This window comes from Chelmon rostratus, chromosome 12, assembly GCF_017976325.1.
Source record: "Chelmon rostratus isolate fCheRos1 chromosome 12, fCheRos1.pri, whole genome shotgun sequence".
NCBI classification, from domain to species: Eukaryota; Metazoa; Chordata; class Actinopteri; order Chaetodontiformes; family Chaetodontidae; genus Chelmon; species Chelmon rostratus.
Genome location: NC_055669.1, coordinates 3,159,358 through 3,181,551, shown reverse-complemented (window position 1 = coordinate 3,181,551; position 22,194 = coordinate 3,159,358). Strand labels below are relative to the sequence as shown.

Below are 22,194 nucleotides of genomic sequence, written 5' to 3'. Positions count from 1 at the left end.
GATGAAGTTCATACAGGTTGTTGGATGAAACGTGATCTTTCAATGAGCTTTAAAAATGGCTGATTTGTGATTTGTTTTGTATAAAAATGGCCCACTCTCTGCTGATATGATGAGTTTGTGTCCTCACCACTCATCTCTGGTTTTATTCGTAGACACCAGCAGTGTTCCTCAGCGGCGCACAGTGACCAGTCAGCCCCTGATCAGCAGCCTGTCAGGCAGAGGAACCAGAGGAGGGAGGGGGGAGGCCAGGACGCTACTCAGCCGCAGAGGTAAGACATGAGAACAGTCCTGGAGGACTGTGCTGTCAGTGTCTCAGTGAATATTAGGCAGCACAGTGCGGGGCTCTTTACCTCTGCTTGATAATCGCTGATATTGTGCACACCAAAGGAATAAACTCCAGTCAGTCGAAGGGTAATGATGAAGCTGTTTATTGAAGTGCAGGAAGCAGAGAGCAGCATACACATGAGGATAATATCATGAATAGAGATGATGTGGGATCAACTGGATAATCTCACTAATTACATGTTTGTCTGTTTTCAGGAGCTTTCTCCCGAGGAGGAAGAGGAGGAGCCATGGGCAGAGGAGGCATTGCCTAATGATGATGTCAGCAGGAGTAACTCTGTTATCTCACTCAACAAGGAAAAAAAAAAGACAACACTTTGTTCTGGGGTTGTTTTTTGTTGATTTTTGAAGCATTCAGTATGTCCATAGATATTCTGTCCAATCACAATCAATAATCACACTATGACAGGAGAGATATGACTGCGCTGTATGTGTGTGATCCTTTTTGGTTGTTTTGTCATGTGTTTCACATTTATTCATGAGAGCAGTCCTGGGTTTGTAATTTTGCGAGTGTTTGCTCTGTCTTTCAGCTGTTAATACACTTGTTTTAATAATAAAGTCGAATAATGATAGTAGCGATATCATGTGGGGGTTTTCTTCCTAATCTCTGTGGGAGTCCAGTGAGTGGACGGAGAGGGCCAATCAGTGATGATTCACCACTCTGAAGATGGCTGCTGTAGGCCTTTAAATGACCTGTTCCATATTTTGACAGAATGAAATTGAAACAGGATGTAGGAGTGGAGCTTAATGTAGTGCTCAATCAATGAACTCCCCTCCTCTGTGCTGGTATTTATTTTAAGTAAAAAATCACTTCCAAGAATTAAAAATGTATTATTAAAAGTAGTAAGTAGCTACTCTTTGTTCAGCAGACACTGTGTGGAAATGCAGAAAATACCAGAATAAGACATCTTTCTCCTTTTCAGGATGTGTCTATGGACAGCGCAGCCAAACTGTGATGGAATTGGCTGGGGCTGGGCGGGGAGGGTTGGCATTCTGGGCTGCCATGTTGGCCGACTGGGTTGCCACAGCAGCGGGGCTGAGGATGGGTAGGGGTGCGAAGGCTGCAGATGGGTCAGGTTTGACCAGCGCTGGCAGGTTCCCTGAAATCTGGACTCTGAAGAAGAGAGCTGCAGAGAAGACAAGAGTAGACAATTTCAGCTCAGACACTCCACAGCTAACAGCCCCCAGTCCTGTTGCTTTGTAATGAGAAGAATCAGAACGACTGCGTGTTTCTTACGTCCAGAGAAGACGTAGTGCTCGTACGGGTCACTCATCTGAGGGCTGGGCATGGACAGAGCAGAGGTGACCGGCGTGGGGAATCCCTTCAGAGACACTTTGAGGTTGATCTCTCCACTCAGAAGAATTTCTGGACGTGAGAAATAAGAACAGCATTTAAAGTACATAAGAAGGCCACTTAACCCCATTATGCAGTTTCTTTAACCAAATAAACTTTTTATATCATGATTTTAATACAAAAAGGAGTTGATGATAATAGTGCTAAGTGGTTGGTTAGTGGTGAGGAACAGTTCAACCCAAAGTCCACATGTTTTCTCCTCCCTGCAGTGCTATTTCTCCATCTAGATTGTTCCCAAGTTTTGGAGATATTGGCTGCACAGATGGAAGTGTGCATCGAATCATGGCTGAGAGGTGGAGAGGCTGCACAGTGATACAGTTGGCAGGTGTAGTTCAGTAGAAAGAAAATAGTTCCTACATTTACCTGCTCACAACAAGATCTGTGGATTATCTTGAGTAAACGGGTCATGATTTCTGGAAAGAGGCATTGCTTTGGACTTTTTTTTCTTGGCACTTTGAGCATCACAAGCTGTGCACCATGTAGTTCTATTCTATTCAAAAAAAGGCACACATCTCTATGACTGATAGCTACAAGTAAGAGGGAAAAAAGTTATTTTTGATTTTGGGGTGTACTGTCCCTTTAACCAATTTCCTGGCAACAGTCCAACATTTTGAGGAAAATGCTTTGTTTGGCTACTGACCAGCAGGTTGAGGGCCACGCCTCTGAGAGGGGCTTCTTGGTTTCTTGCTGCAGGATGGAGTGCTGCCTGATGGGAAGGTGAACCTCTGCATGACGTCTCCTAGACGACAAACAGGAAGAGCTACTGTTGGTCTTCTCCATAAACTCAGAGAGATGACAGAGCTCTTTGCTTTATAGCCATACAGTTGCACACATTCATGCCGGGAGCCGACCAGCAAAACAAACGGCATTATTTTGATCATGGAAATTCGTTTTTGATGTGGCTCTGTGTTTTTGTGTCTTCCTCACCATTCTTAAAGAAATACACAGTCTCTGGTCTGTTCCTGCTGGCTGGTGTTGGCAGTGCGGCACTGATGCTGCCTGTCAGACCTGGGAACTCAGAGGTCAGAGGTTTGGGGTAGCCCGGCTCCATCACCATGTTCCCATCCAGGCGCCAGTACTGGTCTCCCTGCAGCGGTAACAGAGAGGATGACTTCTGGCTCATCGAGGCAGAATTACCAAATATTTGACGATGTTTGTGAGACGAAGAAGGAAGTGTTGGTCGTTTTCAGACCACATCTGCACATGTACGTGTTGGACTGGACCCCCGGAACCTACAATTTGTTGTTGTGATGTCAGCAGTGGTGACAGGAGCAGCAGTACTCATAATCTAATAGAAGTATTGATAGTACAGAACTTGCTATAGTTTCAGTACTACAGTTGGAGTAGTAATGGAGTGGTGGTCATGGTGGTGTCAGTCGTTGTAGTGACAGTAGCAGCAGTAGGAATAATGAGCTAGTAATATTGTACCTTGATGATGTAGGTGTTTCCAAGGCAGTTGCAGCGTGTGAAGACCGAATCGATGGGAGAGGGGACACCCAGAGTGTCTGTGATGCTCTGTGGATGGCCAACTGAACGGCTGACGGGGTCCACTGACCAGAACAGCTCACCTGAAACACACAGGTAACTACTCACAAAGGCCACACATAGATCATATACATAGATCTGCAGCTCACGTTGGTGATCTATGTATGTTATTGTAGTGTGATGTGCTTCCGTGTATGTTTCTTCCTGCTACAGTATTTGCAGAATATGACTATTCCCTGAGTCACACACAGTTTAGTCCATTTAGACACAACACAGCATTTATCCATCAGGGTAACTGGATGTGATGTCATCTGCAGTGACACTGATACTGACCTTTAAATATCAGTATGGTTCCATTACTGAGAGCTGTCAGTCCATTGATGGGAGACTCACTGCATAGGTCGACATCACCCAAGAGTCCTAAACACACACACACACACCTTATCTTACACACTAAAAATCACTGGGTTCAAATGGATCCAGTTTGTTTTTCGTACTTCTGTTGGGTTAATGGCACAAACAACACTTTGCCTTCTGCCAAATCTGAGAAGACCATTCAGATCTGTTTAATGTATTCGTTTCCATGTCATTACTAGAAAATTAAACATAGCATGTGTAAAGACACTTGTCCTACCTGCCCCTGGTCCCTCAGAACCTGCCTCCGCCACAGGGAGACCCAGTCCCTGTGCTATGTCCTGCAGGGTGCTGGGCCTGGAGCCTGCTGGGCCACTGAGACCTGGGACCAAAACACACAGACATAATCATGTGGTCAAATGCAGTAAATCAATTTAATACTTATTTTTAACTTATCTAGGATACAATGTGTTCCTATTCAACAGTTGCAAAAATCTTACTTTCAAAACAATTTCTAAGAATAAAAAAGGAAAATACATCACTCAACTATTCAGAATTCATCCCAATCAAATTACACACATGTTAAAGTCAAATTGAATTAACCTTGATTTGGCCCAGATGGAGCGACTCCACCAGGTGTCAGCACCAGGTGGACGTTAATTGTTCCACCGGCTGGTCCAGGACCAGAGGGACTGCCAGAAGCACCGCTGCCCCGAGATGGAGCACTGTAGCTGGATAGAGAGGAGCCAGGTGCTGGTGAGTCTGGAGCTCCACCGTAAGAGGAAGCGCCGGACACTGGCAGTAGACCGACAGGGATGTTACTCCCACCTACAGGAGAAAAAGGAAAAAGGTCTTTATGTTTAGATGAAATCAAAGCGTTTGTAAAAATGTAAAACTGAGGAATTAAGAAATATTCCAAACCGTGCTGTAGTGGATTGCTTGGTACAGCTGGAGCGTTGGGGTCAGAGGATGAGGCAGTCAGCGTGTTGAGGAGGCCTAATGCACCTGGACACTGACCCCCGGGGTACTGTGGGCAGGGGCTCCTTCCTACATAAAAAAACATATGAATTCAAATGACCATAACATAACCATCATCACACTCAATTTTACAGAAGCTGACACAGTTGAGTTTTGTAGATTTGGTATAATCCATCAAGAGTTCTTATTTCCCAAAATGTCAAGCTGTTTCTTAAACCTACATGTTAACATGTTAAAGGGCCCCTACATTAATCAGGGTCATATGTTTGGTGATGCAGCACCCACCTGAGCTGATTATACTTTGGTCGAATGAAATTATTTCACTATTCAAAAACATCAGTGTGAAGTGAGCCCAGAGTTTTTGGGCCCCAATGGGTTTAGGGGCCTCAAAGCACACTGCTGTCGCTAATCCAATCTTTGTCAGAAACATGTAAAAAAAACGAATTTCTGCATGCAGGGGTAGTAATGAAAGCTTTCAGCGTGTGTTTGATGAAGGCTGTTTGGATTCAGTGCATTAGAACAGCATCTACCTGTGTACCATTCCTCGCTCTCACTGTTGGACCTTTTCCTGCTCTTCTGTGACTTCCGATTTCCTGAGGAGGAGGAGGAGGAGGAGAAAACAATGAAAAGCAGAGGAAGATGTTATGAAAACTGTGAAGATACACCTGCTCTTCAACATGCTGCTGGATGTTGTTTTTGATGGCTGCTAACCTGAAGCTGCAGCCCTCTGAGGCTGGAAAGTCCTGGGCTGTGAAACTGACACGCTGGCATCTGTGGACAGAGAAACTCTGGGTTTATTTAGTGTCGCACCACTAAAACGGTGTCACATGTTCAAATCAGGGTATCTTTGTAGCTCCTTAAAGCCTCATCAGCTGTCTTTAAACTCCACTACAATTGTATGTGTGTTGATGCTAAGTCACAGTGAGGCACTGTGTAGGATTGTGCTGCTGTAGCTGTGGTCGTGGCCCTTACCACAGTGCAGCTGGTAGTCATGACAACAGGTGTTGAAGTGGACGCACTCTGGATCACACTCACACAGCCGACCGCGCCTGAACGTCTCAGTGCAGCGACCCTGACAGGACTGAGCTGAGAACAGCCAGACAACACAGAGCACATGTTGTTTTCAGCGGGTCAAAACTGTCCATATTTAAAGCTGCATTAGTTCATTTTGGCTGCTGGGGGGGCAGAAGAGCTGAGGGTTTATCAGAGAGAAGACTGCTGGAAAGCATGTTGATGAGGGCAGTGAGGCAGCACCAAACCGAAATGTGAAATCAGGAGCTTAGAGAATCTAAAAAGTTTTATCAAAACCAAAACAACAAGCAAAAAGAGGCTAGAATGCATCAAATAAACCATGTTATACAGCAAGCAACAAGTTTCTTCATGGAAAGCATTTTGACAACAAAACTAATGATGGATGATTCCACTCAGCTGCTTCAGTTTCAGTCTCCTACTTCTGCTCATGCTACCTGCTGAATGCAGTCATTGTTAATGTCACAAGTAACACCTGTAAGTCAAACTGTCTGCTGTGAGAGAGATCTTATTGTCTGTGAGTCTGACCAGTGGTGCAAACAGCCTGGAAGTCTTGGCAGCACTCGTTGTGTTGCAGGCAGCTGAAGTCACAGGTGCACTGCTTTCCTCTGGAGAAACTCTCGCCACAGCGACCCACACAGCTGCCTGCAGAGAGATGGCATGCCATCCCAAAGTATTACGGCAGTATTATCAGGCATTTTAAGGCATTTTAAGGCGTGTAGGTGTGCAGCAGGATAATTTAAGGCACACTAGGGACATTAGCATGATTTGATTATTATTATTCAGCATTATAAGGTATTATATCTGCATCATGAGGGATCAGAATTTGATGGCAGGGTATTATAATTGTAACGCATGACAAGGTGTAAATTAGTAGACATTAGAGCTGCATTAGTAAACATTTTAAACCATCATAGGTACTTAACCAGATCATAAACATCTATGTGAGATATGAGGTAGACATCATGAGGAAAATAGTTCTAGATGCATTATCAGACATTTGAAAGTGTAGGTACAGTAGCATGAGAAAGGCAATAAATGGTCAATTAAAGCACAACATGTACATCATTTTGGTACTTCAAAGTGCCATACTGTGGATTTTGAATGACATGTGTTGATATGTGCAATACCTGGTACGGCAGCAGCAGTGTAGGTCGCAGCGAGTCCAAGCAGCAGAAGCCACGCTGACACTTTCATCATCATCATCTTCATCCAACACTTTGCCTGAATAGAATCTGAGCTGGACGACAATTGTGTTAGTCAAAGGGAGCGTGAGAGAGCGACACTGCCACAGAGTTAGAAAGAGAGCGAGAGAATCAGTTACCTTCTCAGTGTGTCACCTCTCCTCGTCTTCTTTCAATCTGCCCGCCTGTCGGTCTTATATGTGAGACAAACTCTCTGAGACAGGACGCTTTTAATTAGCATCACACACAAACACACTCATACTACACCCACAGACTAATTAAAAACCGCCAAGACGTTTTAAACTTCCTACACCGACAGTAAATGAACTCCTACACACAGTGATCCCTTTCAGGGCCAGCGATGGAAAGTAACTAATTGCAAATTACTTTGTAATCAATTACATCAGTTGTAACATTACAAATAGCAGCACACGATTATGAATTGGGAACTACCTTTCAGTAATAGGTAAATTAACCTAAGGCACTTTAATACTCAAACACAACACTGTAGTGTTTTTTCCACTTGTGAGGTCTGTGGCTTCGCCCACGTGTTAAATGGCTCCTACCTGTTCTTTGGCCACATTTTCCCAGCCAGCCAGCCTGAGGAATGAGGGGCTTGAGCCAGCCAGAGCTGATGTCATGTGGTTTCGACAATTTTATGGTGGACTTTCAATTGTTCAGCTCAGTCTGTGGGTCGTAAAAAGTGTCTACGTATGGGATGAGGGGGGAGAGCCAAGAGAGAAACGGAGAGGGGTCAATCTGGTGAGGCATTTACTTTCATTCAATGTGAATATATTACTTAATTTCTCATTTATTTAATCTCTTCCTAACATCAAGACCAGCAATGCTCAGGACAGAAATCTAAGGTGAGGCTCGCTAATGCAGAAAGATGATCACAGGTAAAGTGGCTTATATTTTAAACTGCAGAAACAAAGATCTATTCTTTGTGAACAACATCAGGTAATGCCCATAAACACAAGACACCAGAAGACTTCCTGCATCAAGCAGTGCATAAGATCTCATCTTGAAGCTTTTCTCAAGTAAAAATAGTCTTACTACCTTTTTCCAGAACTTTCAGCCACATCTCACTTTCTTATCAGACAGTGGAGTTTGCACAGTTGTCATGGAGATGACTCAGTTGTCAGTTACCAGGAAGTCGTACATGAGAGGAGTTATCAATGGACATGAATCGACCACTTGTTTCCACATGGCCGAAGTTCCATACTTTGGTCATGTGGTGGCATCTCTGCCAACAGAGCATACTCACCCACTGATGAAGATGATTTGCTGTAGAAAGCTCTGGAAAGAGGAAGTAATCGACCTTGAGTTCAGATTATTTTGTCAAACTATGATTTCCAAGGTCAGTATTGTTTATTAACATTTGATAACATGACATAAAAAGCACACTAAATTGAATTCAAATCTTCTAGAAGATGTTTGAATTTTCATCTTGTGTCTCCAGTAAATCAAATATCTTTTTGTAACAGATTTACTAACTGAAGGACAAACAGATGCCAGCTGTTGAATATCCTGAGCTCTTGGGTTTCTGCTTAATGTTGCAGTTTGCAGTTGAAAGTTTATTTTACGATGTTTAGTGGAAATCCTCATCCATGCTGTGTTTCAGAGTTAGACGTGTATTATCTTGATAATGTGGATGTTAGTGTGCCAGTGCTGGGACTTCACAGTTGGACTGAGACTGATGTTTTGCACCAACAAGATCTCTTAATGATCATCTGTGTGAGATCATGTGAGATCTAATCAAAACATCCCATTAGAGTCAGTTCAGGTGAAGGATCAGCCTGAGGATTAGATTAGCGAATAATTTTACTTTCAACCATCACTGAGTGGAGAGGCAGGCTAGTGAAGGTTTCCCCATTTATAAAAACTGTGTTATCAATCAGCTATGCTATCTAAATGGTAATTACATGAACAGAATACTATCCATCATATTAGAGGTGGATGACACTATCCAGATGACACTTTATATGATATCTAATTATTAATGAAAGGCCAATATCAAGTCTGTACTAGGTCTAATACAATTCAAACGCCCACTGTATGTGTAGGATTTGAAAATTTGTGACCTCAGTCACTCCCAGTAAAAGTATCAGAAGGACAATATGGCAGAAAGCAATGCCAGGTGATTGATCCCTCCTCTCCCTGACCACTCTAACCCTGGAGCTCTGAGAATGGGCTGAAAGCAACGCACACACACACTTTATCAGTTTGCACTGAGATTGTCTCATTTTCCTACCAACCAACACATCCAGAATCATACACTGAAAGATGCTATAATCATACACAAATTCTACACGTATGGCTCTCATAAAAACCAGAAGTCTGATAGAAAGTATTCTAAAAGTGGGAAAAGTTATAAATGAGCTTGGTGACACTCTTACAGGCCATCTGCTAGAGAGATAATACAATGTGAATGAGTCACTGCAGCAGACGCAAACATCAATACACCCACTCTGTTCCCATTCACCTGCTGGCCTGACTGACCATATGCATGTGCGCTCTGCTGTTTTCATATGTTTCATTTCTAACAGTCAATTACGTGTGATGGGCAGCCCTCTAATGAGCCCTCAGGGAGGGGTGTGGTCACACTGAGGTGTTGTGATTGGTCGGCTGGTCAGATTAAAGCGGCTCATAAAACTTTATTAGCACCCCACACTGTGACCATGTACAGACAGTGGGACGCACGCTGCCGGGCAGTGGAGAGCACCACACACACACTTCACACACTTGGTAGGTGTTGAGAAACAGGAGGCCAGACAGACATTATGACACATGTATTTAAAGAGTGTCTGGCAAACCAAACATAACTGAAAGAAGAATAGAGATTCATTCAGCCTGACCGTGTGATTGAAGTTTAATCCTCAACAGTGCTGGAATGTAACTAAATACATTTACTCTAGTACTGTACTTGTGCTGTCCTAATTCAAGGTACTTGTACGATACTTGAGTATTTCCAATTTCATTCCAAATATTGTACTTTTTATTCCACTACATGCCTGACAGCTTTGGTCACTTGTTAGTTAGCAGATTAAAATGTTCCCTTCCTGTCCAGTGAGAACCATGTATCTCTGAATATGGTGACTTTGAATGAGATTTTTGGTGATGAACTGAAAGATCGTGTTCCCTTATAGGTTGAGAAAACTTTCCTTCTTAAACTAAATCAACTATTTCAAACCCCTCATATGTTAGCTGGAAAATGCACCATCACAAAGCTGAAAACAGGATGTTTTTCTAAACTCATGAAAATGTGATTTTTTTTTAGAGATTTGTGGTTCCCACAGGACAGCAACACTCCAAACATGATGATCTTATAGAATATGATGCATTGTACAGCTGTAAAATGCAGCATATTCATCAATGCAGCAGCAATATTAATACAAAAACATCACATTTAATAGTAAAACACTGACAGGGACCATTTTACTGCAGAATGAGTACTATAATTTGATACTTTCAGTACATTTAGTTGATGATCCTTACATATTTGTACTAAGGTCAGGATTGTATGCAGGACTTTTACTCAATGTGGAGTACTTTTACTTGAGTAAAGGATCCAAATCCTTCCTCAAATCCATAAAGTCAGGCAGTTCAGTTGAGTAATGCGTCTCTCTGTAGTGCTCTGGGAGCTGACAGGATGTTTGTGGATCCACTCTCAGCAGCTTTACAGCTCCTTCTTTCTTCAGTTGACACTGGTAACGACTCTCTGATGAGACTGTGGGTTGCTGACCTGTGTCTGCTTGCATTACCTCACCCTCCTGGTATCTTCCCCTCACTGCCCTCACTTGTTCCTACTCATTATTTCAGCTTTATGGCTGAGGCCAGTTTCATGGTGGAGTTTATTGTCCTTGTGGACAAAGAATGTTCTCTTTTTGTTTACTCTAAGTTTGTGGTCACATGGGCCTGATTCAAATGGGGAAAATGTGAGATCAATGTTTTGATATGTTTTTCTCTACCGTGTCTGATTTTTAAAAATCTAAAAATGAGCAATCATACCTGGGACAGCGGATTTTCATTAGGAGTATAATTATGAGGCTCACCAGCGATACCTTGACCAGACTGAGATGTATCTATGAGTATATGTATAAATTCTTCTTCTAATTCTTCTTCCCCTCTAAATATCCCATTCAATACTTTCTCAATTTGAAAATCAGCTCATGAAACCTCTCTTCAGAACACCTGAAACTTCTGACATCCTCACATACGATGAAACAGAGTACCAATTTCTTCATGATATTAATACAATTGTCAAGAATAATGGGACTGAAATGGAGTAATGTTCGCGTTGTACATGTCTGAAAACTCTCAGGTTGTGTACTCCATGTACTTCATCCATAATGTGCATGAGGGGAGCAGACAGGTGATTGCAGACTACATTTCACAAGAGATGTATCAGCTGGACCTGAGACTCACACAGTGTGTGCAATCTAAATGTAGACTGCTTTTTTAGATAGATAGATAGATAGATAGATAGATAGATAGATAGATAGATAGATAGATAGATAGATAGATAGATAGATAGATAGATAGATAGATAGACTTTATTTATCCCAAGCTGGGAAATTGCAGTGCAGCAGCAGCATTACACACAGTGAAATAAGTGAAAATAAGACTATAAAGAACAAACTATACATAATAAAATATAAAAATAGCGAGCAGTAAAAAGATTATATACATAACAAAATAATAAAATAGCCAAATAGTAAACAGTAGTAAAAAGTATTGCACAAAAGGAGTATCAAATGCAAATGGCAGTGAAAATTAAGTGTACCGTGACTGTAAGAACAAACTATATATAATAAAATATCGAAATAGCAAGCAGTACAAAAATTATATACATAATAATAAAATATCAAAAGCAAACAGTAGTGGTAAGAAGTATTGTATTATTATTATTATCTTCAGATGTTATTGTACAGTGCAATGGCATGTGGCAGGAAAGATTTCCTGTATCCGTCCCTTCGACAGCGGAGCTGTAGCAGCCACAAGCTCAACACTTGTTGCTTCAGCTCTTTCACTGTTTCAGGGGGCAGAACAGACTCTTTTTGCTTTTCTCAAGCATCATAAGGTGTGGATGTCTACATTGGAGCTGATCTGCCATCTTGTGGTGCCCATCGGTTACTACAAATAATGTTCTGCAGGGCCCCTTCAAAGCAGGAGGAAGACTCCAATGGAAAATGGCAATTAATCAGCAGTTTGTGCATTATGTTTTCTAAATGACACATGTGCTGTTTGAATAACAAAATAACAACAACAGACTGTATGTAAAGTATTAAGAGAGCAAACTCAAAATCTGGTTTGGGATGATGACGCTGCTCCTTGTTTGCACATTTGGCAGCTGGGCTGAGTCACGTCTGGCACCACCTCAGCCCTGAACATCTCATCAAAACCACCAAGTCCTACATGATTTTCATCCAGTGAAGTGAATTAAACTGCCTCTATGAAGGATTATTATTAAGGCTTTGGATTAAATTAATCATCTCCAAAACATTGCCTGCAGTACGTCCTGACCAGTGGTGGAAGGAGCACAGCACATCGGTACTATCAGCTAAATGTACTTCAAAGTTAAAGTACTCATGATGCAGAAAAATCTCCACTGTGACTTACCATTATATCTTAATTTGCCTGCTGTAGCTGGTCCAGGTGGAACTAGATTGAACTACTTCATATACGCTCAGTAGTTTAGTCCAGTGGTTCCCAGCTGAGGGGTCAGGCTGCCTCAGAGAGTCACAAGATAAACTTGGGGGTGTCAGGAGATTAATGGACAGGAAACAGAACAAAAACAATGTTCTGCTACAAACTGTACATTTGGAAAAATTATTTTTGACTTTTTTAAATTAAACTTTAAGCTTTTCTGTGAATTAACTGATAATTTGACCTCTTTGTGCCTCAAACATTTACTGAAATCAAACCCGAAGTTTGGAGGGGAAATAACACTTTGGCACAGCTCACACAACGTGACGAGGAACTCCGACCAGATGCTGCTTCTTTCAGTTAGGGGTCGCACTGCTGTTTTAATCTTTAAGAGTGTTTTATAAACTCATCCATGTGTTTGTTCAGCAGAGTCTGAACAGTAACAAGTAACTGCAGCTGTAACAAGTAACTGTATCTAAAAGCTAGTTAGGCACCATGCTCGGTAAAAGACAAATCTGAAATTTGGTGTGACGCCGGAACCTTGAGTCCTACAGTGTGTTTCCGCCCGGACAATGTGAAAGATGAACCAAACACATGGGATACCACACGTTTTCCTTTTCATTTAACTCCGTGTTGTGTGTTGTTGTGGACAGTTGTTCTTAACTCAGGACATTACATGTTAACAGTGGTTAACAACTGGAGCAGCGGAGAGTTTCACTGACAGCTCAGACAGCGAGCTGAGCTCAGCTAACGAGGTGAGTGAAGCGCTGTGTCCACACAGACCGCCATCATGGAGCGACAGCGCTCATGTTCATGCGTCACTTCAGTTAAGATGTTTGAGGGAAAAGCCCAGGAATTTTGTTAAAACCCTTTTACAAAATATTTATAACTTACTTATTGTCGTCAGTTGTATCTGCTTTACGGAGAGGCACTGCAGGTTAATCGGTAACGTACAGTAAACCTAAAAAAGACAGTTTGAAACTTTGGCCATTTAATCGCTTTCAGTCTGTATTTGTACAACCAGCATGAAAACAGAAGTGAGGCAGATGTGAAAAGAGAGCTCAGGAAGCCATAGACTTATACACTGAACCTCCCTTATTACGAACAACAGATTCATGTAAACAAACATGAATTTGCATCTTTCGTGATTGCATGAATTTTGTGCAGAGATTTTATTCACTTGTCTCAATATCTTTAATTTCCATCATATACCGTACACTTCCAGCAGCGACAACACAAAGACCACAAAGACCCCCTAATGACAAAACAGAACATACCACAAGTGACATAGAAACAATCTCAACCTCAGTATCTTATAAATTAAGAAGCTTTTGTGAAGGTTGAATGTAGGTATGAAACAGAGGGCTAGGCTCAGCTCTGTGTCTGTCTCTGCAGTCATGCTCCTGGTGGACCCCGGTCTGTATATCGGCACTGCGGCCGACCTCAACGACAGCCAGGCACTGGCCGATGCAGCCGTCACTCACATCCTGTCTGTGGACTCCGTGGACCCCGCCCCTCAGCTACGTGCTGATGGGGACTTCCGCAGGAAGTGGATCAATGTTCTGGATGAGGTGACCTCTGACCTCCTCAGTCACATGGATGCCTGCTTCCTGTTCATTCAGGAGGCTGTGGAGGGACGTGGAGCTGCGCTTGTTCACTGGTAAGGGTCAGAGGTCAATGGATGCCTCAGCCGTCCTCATCCAGTGTTTCATTTAACTGATGTGTTGATCATATGGTTATTAAAGACTTATCACCACACATGTTCTCAGTGCACTGGCCTAAGTCAGTAAGGACAAGCCCTAGTGCAGACTATTATGATGGGACCTTGAGCTCCTCAGTAAAGAAGCAAACACGCACACACATACTCACACAATTTTTTTTTACCGCATTCACCAGACCCATCATTAGAGCTAACCCACCTGCCCGACCAACAAAAATATATGTTCATCAACACCTGCAGCCAATCCAACCTGCAAATCACCAACTTTCTGCATCACAACAGCACAAATATCAGCAGGACTGTCAGGATCACGCTGTGATCTGCTTCCTGCTCTGCAACAGGCTGATCCTGCTACTGGAGCAGATTCTTTCAGAGTGCTGCTGCCCCCCCCCCCCCCACACACACACACACACACACACACACTGATGGGAAGGTTTGCATTTAATAACCGCACAAGTGAATTTGAACAGAACATTAGTCCACATGTGGAGGTCCATCCTGTCTGTTTTTAGCTGCTGTTAGGCTGCGCTGTGAAGAAAAAGAATGGGGTTCACAGTTTCAGGGTTTAAACTGCTGCGCTCTGAGCAGCATCAGCGGAGGACAGTGAGCTTGGATACGCTGCATGTGCACAGCTGAAGCAGCGTGTGAGAGTGTGTTTTAGAGAGAGAGACAGACAACAACAACAACAACAGCAAAACATTTACGTTTAATGAAATTTTAATTATAGGATCATGCTTCAAAATGCCACACCAGACACCGGATTGAGTGCCTCATGTATTTCACTCTAAATAGTTACATTACATGTAAATGTAAGATTGGACAACAGGTTATTACCCAGCAATCATCATTGCATCTGTATACGACATGAATACCAGAGTAAATAAGAAAATATTCACTCAATTGAATCTTATATATACATATATAGTTTCTTCATAGTTTTTATGGTTTATGTAAAAATAAGCCTATAATTTTGTTATAGTTTGCTTACTACTTACGTTTGTTCAATAAAGTTGCTGACACCATGACAGAGGTGGATGCGTGCACATTTATATTTATATTTGTGTATACATACCAACTCAAAAAAAATAGAAAAAGCAATGGTGGGAGATGAATGGGTGAGTGGGAGTGTTGCTCTGAAGCAGTATCACCACAGCTCTGCTAGAGGCCCACTTGCAATCGGGTAGGGCAAGCTCATGATACGGGCCCCTATACAGCAAGGGCCCCAGTGCGGTTACACTGTCTGTGCTATCCGTAGCCACGCCCCTGGCTCAGTGATACATTTTACAGCTGAAAAATAAATAATCTTGCAAGAGTGTCAAATATAATTTTCTGTGTTTGAATTATGTGTGTGTGTGTGTGTGTGTGTGTGTGTGTGTGTGTCAGCCAGGCTGGTCGGAGTCGCAGTGCCACCATCATTACTGCTTATCTAATGAAGAGATACCAGCTGGGCTTCACTGAGGCTTACCACAGACTTAAGGGTGTCAAACCGGATGTACAGTAAGGGCCTCTGTGTGTGTGTGTGTGTGTGTGTGTGTGTCTGTCTGTCTGTCTGTCTGTCTGTCTGTCTGTACTTTCTCATTAATTTACTAACTAGTTGGTCTCAGGACAGATAATTGATAGCTGGTGGGTGTGTTTCAGGGTCAACAGTGGTTTTGAGGAGCAGTTGTGTCTATATGAGGCCATGCAGTGTGAAGTGGACACCTCCAGTCCTCTGTACAAACAATACAGACTGACCAAGATCACTGAGAAGTACCCTGGTAACCACACACACACACACACACACACTTACTCACTCACAGACAACAAGTTTTGAAAGAAGTAGTATTGAGTGAGAGTGCTGCATGTGGTAACAAACAGGCTGCAGCGTATGTCCACCCGAAGCTTTTGCCACATTGAGCGTAAGATCATTTTTGTTTAACCAGAAACAGCAGCTATATTGCTCTCACCAAAGCCACCAGACTCCATTTACAGAAACAGTAATTTTATCATCGTATAACACACTTCATTCAAACTCGACAGAAACAAAATAAAACTCATCAAAACGTTCTTTGTTTGTCTTTCACTGTTCCAGCGATCCTCAACTCTGATTAGTTTGAAATAGACTCTTAATTCACTGAGTTAGATGTGAAAATATCTGGAGAGGGGCGAGAGAGAGGGCGTACATCAGAGAAGCTGCGGGCAAAACAGCGTGCAGACCCAGCATATTTTCACATCTAACTCCCCACATCTAAAACAGTAGTTACTGAATAATGGAAGCCCTGATACACACACACACACACACACACACACTTAAAAATAATTGTGTTTGATAAAAAATGTGGTCAAGACTGCAGATCTCTTTTCTTACATGGATCATAATGTGTCCAACATTTTTCTGTGTTGTGTGCATGCGTGTGTGCGTGTGTGTGTGTGTGTGTGTGCGCGCGCGCACAGAGTTGCAGCATGTTCCCAGGGAGCTGTTTGCCATTGACCCTGCTCACTCCAGCTCCTCCGAAGTGTCCTATCGCTGCAGGAAGTGCAGGTGAAAGGTCGATAAGTTTATGCTGTGGTTGAATGGAGCAACTTGATGCTGAATTTATGTCAGATGACCTGTTGCTGTGTGCCAAAAATGGTGCATTCATTTCAAAATAAACTGCATCCTAAATCCACTTGGTGTCACTGTAGTGAAAGGAATGATTCCACATTTTGGGAAGTAGATATCCTGACTTCAGCTCCACCTTCTCCTCTGCAGACGAGCTCTGTTCCGTGACTCCAGTATCCTCAGTCACCCAGTAGGAGAAGGAGCACCAGCCTTCGGTCACAAGAAGTCCAGTAACCTCACTGGTAAGAACACAGCCACACGTCGGTCAGTTCATCTAGCCCAGAGCGTTTCAGACTAACTGGGGCCTCTCCAAGGGGGCAGGGGTGAGTGGAATGAGGGGCACGGAGAGGCAGGGGAAGGGGATTGGGGCACTGGCTGACTCGTCCTTCTTATCAACAAAGTCAACATTGGCAGCAGCAATGACACACAGCTCATGGAGGCACCCACTCTGCTCCCTTGAGACATAACAGAGTCACATCTGAACACACGGACACGCTCAGGTAATGACACCTGAGTAGACTCCATTTGTTGAACAACGCTGTAAAATGTGGCTGTGGAAATTCAGCTGTTACAGGCAGCTATTATCATTACCCACTATGTAACTTGACTCGATTCACTGCACTATACAGGTGCAGTTGTCAGATGCTAGTAGCGGTTAATGTAGCCTCGAGCCTGCAGCCTGCAGCAGAGGTGAGGAGCGCGCTGCAGAGGTCTGCTAAACTCACCTCTAGATTTCCTTCATTTTAAGGCTTGTACTCTTCAGACCCAAACAACACTGATGCTTGAGGACATTTAGCAGACGTCCCTCTGGAGACACTAATGGATCTATGCAACTTTTTTCACCTATCAGCTCTGTAAACAGGCTGTGAGGTGTAAAATTTAAGATTATTTTGTCACTCAGAAATGTTCGAGTTTTGCAGATGTGTTCAACTTGGACATTTTGCAGATGTGTTTTCAGTTTGTTGCACAGGAATATAATGCTTAGACTAATGCTGGCCGCTCAATAGATCATACTCACGACAGACATCTCCTCTAACACGTCCTTGTTACAGTGACGAGTCAAACTGTCGGACACGACGTCTGCACATTCGGCTTTTTTGACACCTTCATTTAGGTTTTTTAGTATTTTTTAATTCTAGACAATATATTGAAAATCAACGCTGCTGTTTGTGCGAGAGTGCACAGACAACACAGCTGATCTCAGACCAGGTGCTCTAAACACAAGATTATTCCTCTTTGGAGAAAAATAATGAGTCACTGTGGGACAGATTGCAGCAGGTGTAAATTTGATGCTTCCTCCAAACACACAATCACACGAACATGGTTAGCTAACAAAATTAAATAATACAAATCAAACGAAAGAATTAGAGAAAAAATCACATGAAGTGTTTTCAGTCTGATTCTACAAGCAGACAGATGGAGGGGAGATGTGGTTTGTGTTGTTAAGACTTGAATCTGAACTTCTGACATTCAAATAATTGTAATATCAGGAACCTCAGTGCTCTACTGAGACATCAAGTATATAAACACTGATGTTTGTTGTCTAGGAGATGTGCAGTGTACGTCTTACTTCATTGAACCAGTGCAGTGGATGGAACAAGCTTTACTCGGAGTGATGGACGGACAGGTAATGCATACACACAAACACACACACCAGTCAGGAAACACATTGGTCTTAATTGACATAAAATACAGTGATGGATGTCCCCAGCCTCACATGAAACATGTAATCAGATGGCTCCTTACATTTCATAATTCTGTCACAGTTAGTGTTAGGCTAATATTCTGGGCCTCAATAGTGTTATTTTAAGAGAGCAGCTGCTGGACAAAACAAGGCCTCTGTGCTGTGGCTGAGCCCCGGCCCAGCTTAACCCCCACGATGATCATCTACCCACACGTGCTCCTTAAAACACACTGGTCTCTTTATCTGCACTTATGGTCCCCTCCTCTCTTTTCCTGTGTGTGTTTGTGTGTGCATGTGTGTGTGTACACGTGTGTGTATGTATGTAGCTGCTGTGTCCTAAGTGTAGCTCTAAGCTGGGCTCGTTCAGCTGGTGTGGTGATCAGTGTTCGTGTGGCCGCTGGGTCACTCCCGCCTTCCAGCTGCATCGCAACAGAGTGGACGAGATCCGACAACTGAACATGCAGAAATAACACACACACACACACACACAAACACACACTCACACTCCTACATGAATGAATGCAGCCTCTGCAGGCATAGAAAAAGATCACACGCAGCTCTTCAACACACAGTCAAGCAAGAAGTAGAACATTCAGATGTTCCGCTCCTCTTGCTCTTCCTCTTGCTCAGGTTTTGAAGAACAGCTTTTATTTCTGTTAGAACTGCAGGGTTTCTTTGTGTGACAGTGAAAGCTAAGCTGGACTGTACAGACACTGTAGGAGGGATCATTCGCTGACAGTTCAGCAGTTGATAGAAGAAAGAAGGATATCAACTCTAAAATTCAAGACATCAGGTGACCTTTCCAATGTTTAAAGGACTGTTGCAAACTCAAGTATGAACACTTTACAGAAATATTGCTGAAACAATCAGTCAATTATTTGATTAATCAGAAAATTAATCACATATTTCCACTATTGAAGTGGTTGTAATCAGTATTTTTCTTATAATAGTGTATGAAATGACGATGTGAAAACAATGAAGAGTCACTCGTAGTGATGAAGCGATCAGCTCAGCTGAGTTTTAGCTCGTTGTTTAGCGGTCTGTCTCACAGCTTGTCCTAACTGTCCACTCTCACTGCTCTCATAGCATCATTTTCACCACAGCAGGCAGCTGTTTTCACAGAAAAAGCTCAAGAAAGCCACTGAACACAACCCGCCCAGGACCAAACAGACAGACAGTTAGAGACTCGCTGGTGAACACAGTGGAGCATTTAGCAGATGAAGAGCCCGATATTTCTCTCAGGAGCTTGTGGTGACCAGAATGGGGGCAGCAGAACCAGCTGTGGACACAGCACTGATATAATCACCTCATAAAGTTGTCATTGCAACATTATCATTCATGTTTGTGTTCACCTGATGAATCTAAGTCCAGTCTCGACTCTCTTTTAGCTGTATTTAGGGCTAAAGGCAGTGAAAAAGCTCCATAGAGTGGTCAACTTTCACATTACTCACACATTTGTTGAACCGATGTCAATAAAGATAAATATTAAATATCAGTCACTTATCAGGTAAAACTAACTATTCATTGATTACAGCTTCTCAAATGACTGTGTTTCATATCAGTGTACATAAAGTATCGTTGGGTTTTGGGCTGTTGGTCAGATTGGGCAAATTGAAGTTGAAACAATCTGTGGATGGTTGCTGACATCTTAGATAAATGAACGGAAAAAAAGATTTGTCCTCACAGCAACAGGGAAACTGCTAGCAGCCCCACCACAGCTCACTGAAGCTTATATAACAGTGCTGGTCTAATGCAGCTGGTCAGAATGAATGACTTAACCATCACTAAAGGCAGTTTAATACCACATCTGAGAGTGCAGGATGAGGAGGATTCAGCTGTGCTACAGTATGTTTCAAATCTGACCCTTCTGTAATACTCACAAGTCATGTAAATAAATGAAAAATAAAAACACTTGTATATAAAATAAGTCTGCTGCCGTCTGCCCACATTAATCTGGACACGTATGTTTTATTTGAGTTGTGTCTGTGTGTGTGTGTGTGTCAGTCATTCAGTTTTAGGGTGAAGACGTGGGTTTAGGTTAAGGTTGGCGTAAATCTATGTTATGTCCTGTGAAGTGATGTCTACATTCTTCCTCCCTTGATTGTTGTTTTGGTTCAGAACCAGACAGACAAACGGACTGTGCTGGAGCGATGGCCTGGATCCAACGCAAAGATCACATCGGGATGGATCCCAGCAGATTTATTTGCTCTGGACTATAGTGTCTGACAGGCAGATGTTAAAAACGGCACATTCCTCACTCATAATTCAAATGACATAACATTTTCTACAACCGGAGCCCAGATAAACTCACCAGAGCCTGTCAATAACAGTGATTAATAGAAAAGGAGAATTTCCAAAGAAATTTTATGAACATGTTGATGTGTTTTATGTTGAATCCATCATATTCCCTCAAGTTCACTGGGATTTATCTCACTGCTGTAGTTGGTAGAGAGGCAGCATTACTACAGCTGCAAAGTAAGTGTCCTCCGATCAGAGTTCTCCATGTCAGATGGTTTGAAGGTCTAATTTAATCAAAACTTAATAGTGGAATTCATCAAGAAAAACTCACCTTTTAATGATTTTCACCTGCCAGTACTTCAACAGTGTTATTAACAGCAATGTATATAATGCATTATAGACAGACAATAAGAAGAAAGTAAAAAGTTGGTCCACTACTGTCAGCACACACATTATATAAGATATCCATCATCGTGGGCATAAAAATGCTCTATACACAGTTTTAATGAGCAGTTAAAGTGCCGTGCCTGTGTACAATTTTCAGGAACATAACTATTTCTGTTTTATACAACTTTATATTTCTAAATATAGTCTCCACTACATTTATCTGGCAGCTGCAGTTACTTGTTACTGTTCAGATTCTGCTGAACAAACACATGGATGAGTTTATAAAACACACTTAAACATTAAACCAGCAGTGCGACCCCTAACTGAAAGAAGCAGCATCTGGTCGGAGTTCCTCGTCACGTTGTGTGAGCTGTGCCAAAGTGTTATTTCCCCTCCAAACTTCGGGTTTGATTTCAGTAAACGTTTGAGGCACAAAGAGGTCAAATTATCAGTTAATTCACAGAAAAGCTTAAAGTTTAATTTAAAAAAGTCAAAAATAATTTTTCCAAATGTACAGTTTGTAGCAGAACATCGTTTTTGTTCCGTTTCCTGTCCATTAATCTCCTGACACCCCAAGTTTATCTTGTGACTCTCTGAGGCAGCCTGACCCCTCAGCTGGGAACCACTGGACTAAACTACTGAGCGTATATGAAGTAGTTCAATCTAGTTCCACCTGGACCAGCTACAGCAGGCAAATTAAGATATAATGGTAAGTCACAGTGGAGATTTTTCTGCATCATGAGTACTTTAACTTTGAAGTACATTTAGCTGATAGTACCGATGTGCTGTGCTCCTTCCACCACTGGTCAGGACGTACTGCAGGCAATGTTTTGGAGATGATTAATTTAATCCAAAGCCTTAATAATAATCCTTCATAGAGGCAGTTTAATTCACTTCACTGGATGAAAATCATGTAGGACTTGGTGGTTTTGATGAGATGTTCAGGGCTGAGGTGGTGCCAGACGTGACTCAGCCCGGCTGCCAAATGTGCAAACAAGGAGCAGCGTCATCATCCCAAACCAGATTTTGAGTTTGCTCTCTTAATACTTTACATACAGTCTGTTGTTGTTATTTTGTTATTCAAACAGCACATGTGTCATTTAGAAAACATAATGCACAAACTGCTGATTAATTGCCATTTTCCATTGGAGTCTTCCTCCTGCTTTGAAGGGGCCCTGCAGAACATTATTTGTAGTAACCGATGGGCAC

The 22,194-nt window shown here is 42.4% G+C and overlaps 3 protein-coding genes across 4 annotated transcripts in view; 2 read left to right on the top strand and 1 right to left on the bottom strand.

Moving 5' to 3' along the window:
* Positions 1–914, top strand: part of LOC121615073 (nucleoprotein TPR-like) — a 34,373-nt gene extending 33,459 nt beyond the window's left edge. For both annotated transcript variants that reach the window (XM_041949240.1, XM_041949239.1), the window contains exons 54-55: positions 153–269; positions 541–914. In XM_041949240.1, the coding sequence (XP_041805174.1) occupies positions 153–269; positions 541–596 (173 nt within the window). In that variant the 3' untranslated portion in view covers positions 597–914. The remainder of the gene's footprint in view (positions 1–152; positions 270–540) is intronic.
* Positions 915–1,272: 358 nt separating this feature from the next.
* Positions 1,273–6,209, bottom strand: prg4a (proteoglycan 4a). The gene is made up of 13 exons (XM_041948892.1): positions 6,071–6,209; positions 5,486–5,599; positions 5,225–5,284; positions 5,044–5,106; positions 4,457–4,582; positions 4,139–4,363; positions 3,816–3,917; positions 3,515–3,601; positions 3,125–3,264; positions 2,624–2,783; positions 2,337–2,435; positions 1,580–1,708; positions 1,273–1,469 (listed from the first exon to the last, which is right to left on the bottom strand). Exons 1-13 carry the CDS (start codon positions 6,207–6,209, stop codon positions 1,273–1,275), a joined length of 1,641 nt encoding a protein of 546 aa, XP_041804826.1.
* A 6,754-nt stretch (positions 6,210–12,963) lies between these two features.
* On the top strand, positions 12,964–20,265 carry dusp12 (dual specificity phosphatase 12). Its single transcript, XM_041949452.1, has 8 exons — positions 12,964–13,130; positions 13,771–14,035; positions 15,479–15,592; positions 15,734–15,852; positions 16,529–16,616; positions 16,827–16,918; positions 18,224–18,303; positions 18,687–20,265. The coding sequence occupies exons 2-8, from the start codon at positions 13,773–13,775 to the stop codon at positions 18,828–18,830; spliced, it is 900 nt and encodes a 299-aa protein (XP_041805386.1). The 5' UTR covers positions 12,964–13,130; positions 13,771–13,772; the 3' UTR covers positions 18,831–20,265.
* The last annotated feature ends 1,929 nt before the right edge of the window (positions 20,266–22,194 follow it).

Coding starts and splice junctions, on each gene's coding strand:
- prg4a (XM_041948892.1), bottom strand. CDS start 6,209: ATGGCATGCCATCTCTCTGCAGGCAGCTGTGTGGGTCGCTGTGGCGAG. Junction 5,107..5,224: donor TCAGAGGGCTGCAGCTTCAG/GTTAGCAGCCAT, acceptor CCTCCTCCTCAG/GAAATCGGAAGTCACAGAAG. Junction 4,583..5,043: donor GAGCGAGGAATGGTACACAG/GTAGATGCTGTT, acceptor TTTTTTATGTAG/GAAGGAGCCCCTGCCCACAG.
- dusp12 (XM_041949452.1), top strand. CDS start 13,773: ATGCTCCTGGTGGACCCCGGTCTGTATATCGGCACTGCGGCCGACCTC. Junction 14,036..15,478: donor GGAGCTGCGCTTGTTCACTG/GTAAGGGTCAGA, acceptor TGTGTGTGTCAG/CCAGGCTGGTCGGAGTCGCA. Junction 15,853..16,528: donor GATCACTGAGAAGTACCCTG/GTAACCACACAC, acceptor GCGCGCGCACAG/AGTTGCAGCATGTTCCCAGG.